A 3,402-nucleotide genomic window follows, 5' to 3' on the forward strand; every position below is an offset into this window, starting at 1 on the left:
AACGAAATTTAAATGTATATTCCGTCCATATTTGTACGTATTTTTGATGAAAGAAAACTGACATTAAACACAAAACTGACTTTAAAGTTGCTGGATATTATTGTCTATGGAGCAACAGTTTTGCGATATAGCAACAAACTTTGCGAAATCTTGACAGCCTTCCGAACGTAAAAACACGTTTTTCACTGTTTCTAGACCGAGGATAATTTCGATACATTCTCATTTACCATCATATACTCAACCATTTTAGTGCACACTGAGTGTGTGTTTAAGACCATTTATTTTATTCTTTTTGCAAAAGTAACGAACTTCACACCGGCGGCTTGTAGACCGACTTATCGTGTGAGACAACCAAGGTGTGAGTAAAGTAATTTTCCATGAGTTATTCACAGCTGATTCTCCCACATTTTGGCCAACGATATCAGTCGCTGAAAACGCAAAAGCATAGGCAAAGAAAGCGATTCCAGCAGAAAGGTTTAGGTTAAAACTGCAGGCCCGAACGCCTCGTTTAGACGCAACAATGACTAAGCCTGACTGGGTTGGCTGAGTCAGCAAGCCAAACACGCCTCGCTTGCTGGTGCGACTCGTTTCCTGATAGCTCAGGGATGTAGCTTGTTGTTTGTGCCTCAACTGACTCAAGCCTCATTTTGTCGTTTAGATGATGGAGGGCCAATTCGTGGTGTAGCGATATAAACGTGCTGGCTCTTCAATCTTGCAGGGTTCTACCACCGTCTCGGGATTGTGATCCATATTAACCTCCCCCCTTTCACCTTTAGAATGATACAAATCGGTACACTGGCAGCAGCCATGAGTGAATCCTATCTGCAAGGACAAAAATCTAGATTTTGTAGGCTAGTTAACGTGCCTAAGCCGTAAAGAAGGAAAACATCTGCCGTGGATAGCTGATTCGGTGTAAGCTCATAAGCTCTGCCTCCCGATTCATCAAAATTTACTGCAGGACTCGATATGGTTAAGGCAGTGGGGTGACTGTTAGCAGTGCTGGACTCGACGCTCTGGTGATCCAGCGTCCATACCTATGGCTTTGTCTACCACGTCAGGATGACGTATGATGGTCCCAAGGTCTACTCGAGGTGTAACAAACTTAGACATAGCTCTTTGTTTAAATGTGTTCAACTGCGTGGCCGATTTGCTATCCGCAGGTTGTGCCTTGGCTCCGCAGCATAAACTTTTGGCCATGCCAAGAGCCTGCCGCTTCTCCTGTACGTTGGTAATGTATTTTTCAGCGAGCTACTTTGGCTTATAACTACCGCGGAGAAGATTCAGAGCAACTGTCTTCTTTTATGTGACTGTATGTTACATCTTAGTATCACAGAAGGTAGGCATCTCCTGCAGATGGCTTGATCTGGTTTACCAATCGCGTCCACCTTTCCCAACACTGGGCTCGGACGACTTGACAACTGGAGGCGGAGCCGTTTACAGTACCGATATGAAAGGTGTGATCTACGTGAAGAGACCATATCTCCTTTACGTGTCTGCTGGCTGAATTTGTGGAATCCAGACAGAGGTACAGCCAGATGGGTGAACAGTATGGAGAAATGGGGGTCAATTGTCAAGAGGTATGAAACAAGAGGCAAAGCGATTGGTTCCGTGAAACAACTCCTATCTCCTTGTGGATTAAGTGATCCTGGATTTGGGCCATTGGACGGTTGGCATACGAACGGCCCAAGTTGTGGTGCGTGGTCTAGACGTGGGTCTGGGCCTGTGTCTGCGCCTGTGTCCGACCTCGAGGCTGCATTTGTCCTAGTCATTACACGTCACAAATGGGACGTAGCCGCAGGTGGAGAGAGTGGAAGTGGAGAGATGCCTTTTTACATGCAAGAAGCTGGAATGACCGGCGCTGCTGTTTTGCGGGTGCTTCTCAAAGCACCGACTTCTTCGTGGTAGTCAAGGCAGAAGATGAGCAAGGGATCAACGCTGAAGAGAATGGGGGAGAAAAGAGAGAGGCTGGGTTAGAAAATTGACATTTTGTTTAAGTGTGTGTTGAACTACGAGGGCATTCCAGTCTCTAGAGTTTCCCCCCTAATCTGCGGCAAAGCCTACGGATCGCAGTAACAGTCGCAGGGCCCTTCAGGCGAGGCTCGACGCGCCACAATACCATGGCACGAATCTCACCAAAACCATGCGCAGTAATTTACTGCAAAAGTCCGACGTATTATAGGAAAAATATGCCGATCTTCACACACCCGACGACCAAGAGAAGTGGGCTTAACATTTACCTGCAAATCAGCCTATAGAAAAGGGATCCATGCTAAAATGAGGAAATGTCAAATGGCCCTAGTAAAGTATTTGCTTCCGCAAAAAAACGGCCCTCGTAAATGCTCGTTTGTTTTTCGGCTTTTTTTTCTACCCAAATTCTGACCAGAGTCTGGTCCCTCACCAATTTCGCGGGGAAATGATAAACCGGGAAGTGGCCATATTAAGCATTGCCGTTAATTAATTCGTTTGAATAGGGATAGAGATATACTATACAAGCCTATTAATGCCCGTTGCTGGGATGTCAGCGAATAGCCTATCACCACAATCGTCAACGTGACAACGACTGCCATAAATTTTCTTCAAATAATTCGATCACTCCTTGGAAAAACCCAAACATGTAATTATCCCCAAACTAGAAACGTCCAACATGCAATTTATTCGCTATTTTCGCCTCATCGAGGCATCGCACCTGTGGGAGGGTGGTAGCGAACTCGTTGTGAAACCAAGACAGGTAGTAAACCAAACTGCTTGTTTGATTTATTAGCCAGGATGAATATGTCCCCAAAAAAGAGCTGTGAAAAATCACGAACCAATGGCAATATAGAAAAATATATTTTTGAAAATTCTTTCTGAGAATTTTCACATCTCTTATCGCATAAACTTCATTAGGCCACAAACCTACCAGTGGGGCTAAGGGAAACCGCTTTACTGTCGCATTTTGACGCTCGGTGCCAGCGCTCTTGTAGGCTTTTTTAACACTCAAATTACTTTACGAAAACTATTTTACAAATTCCTTACCTATTTTTACTCTCCTCTTTCACTCTTGCTGTCTCGCTGCAGTGCTATACGAAACCGACTCCGTCACAGAAGGAAGGTGTCTACTGGAGATGGTCCAATCTGCATCACCTGCAGTTCTCCAACTGCTGGAAGGTCATATCTGGCCATGAGGAATGCATGCGCTGAGGAGTACTGGCCAATCCTTAAGCACTTTATCTCCTTCCCCACCCCAAATGAAGCCTCCTCGATGCAGTCCACTTCGCAATGGGCACGACATTCAACAGCCTTGATTATATCGACTGATTTAGCTATCGGCATAAAATTGATGGGATTCTCTTTTTTAAGAAAACCTGATGTATCACCTTTGTTCTTCCCTTCGCTTGATAACAAAAAAAAGGCTTCCGATGT

At 45.0% G+C, this 3,402-nt stretch overlaps 1 protein-coding gene across 1 annotated transcript; it reads left to right on the forward strand. All coding sequences in view use genetic code 11, as the record gives it.

Moving 5' to 3' along the window:
• Positions 1-1,124: 1,124 nt before the first annotated feature.
• On the forward strand, positions 1,125-1,905 carry EGR_07662 (hypothetical protein; the record flags this gene model as incomplete). Its single annotated transcript, XM_024496911.1, has 3 exons — positions 1,125-1,220; positions 1,334-1,454; positions 1,520-1,905. 3 exons carry the CDS (start codon positions 1,125-1,127, stop codon positions 1,903-1,905), a joined length of 603 nt encoding a protein of 200 aa, XP_024348693.1.
• Positions 1,906-3,402: the final 1,497 nt, after the last annotated feature.

Source organism: Echinococcus granulosus (assembly GCF_000524195.1).
Source record: "Echinococcus granulosus chromosome Unknown EG_S00083, whole genome shotgun sequence".
In the NCBI taxonomy this organism is placed as follows: Eukaryota; Metazoa; Platyhelminthes; class Cestoda; order Cyclophyllidea; family Taeniidae; genus Echinococcus; species Echinococcus granulosus.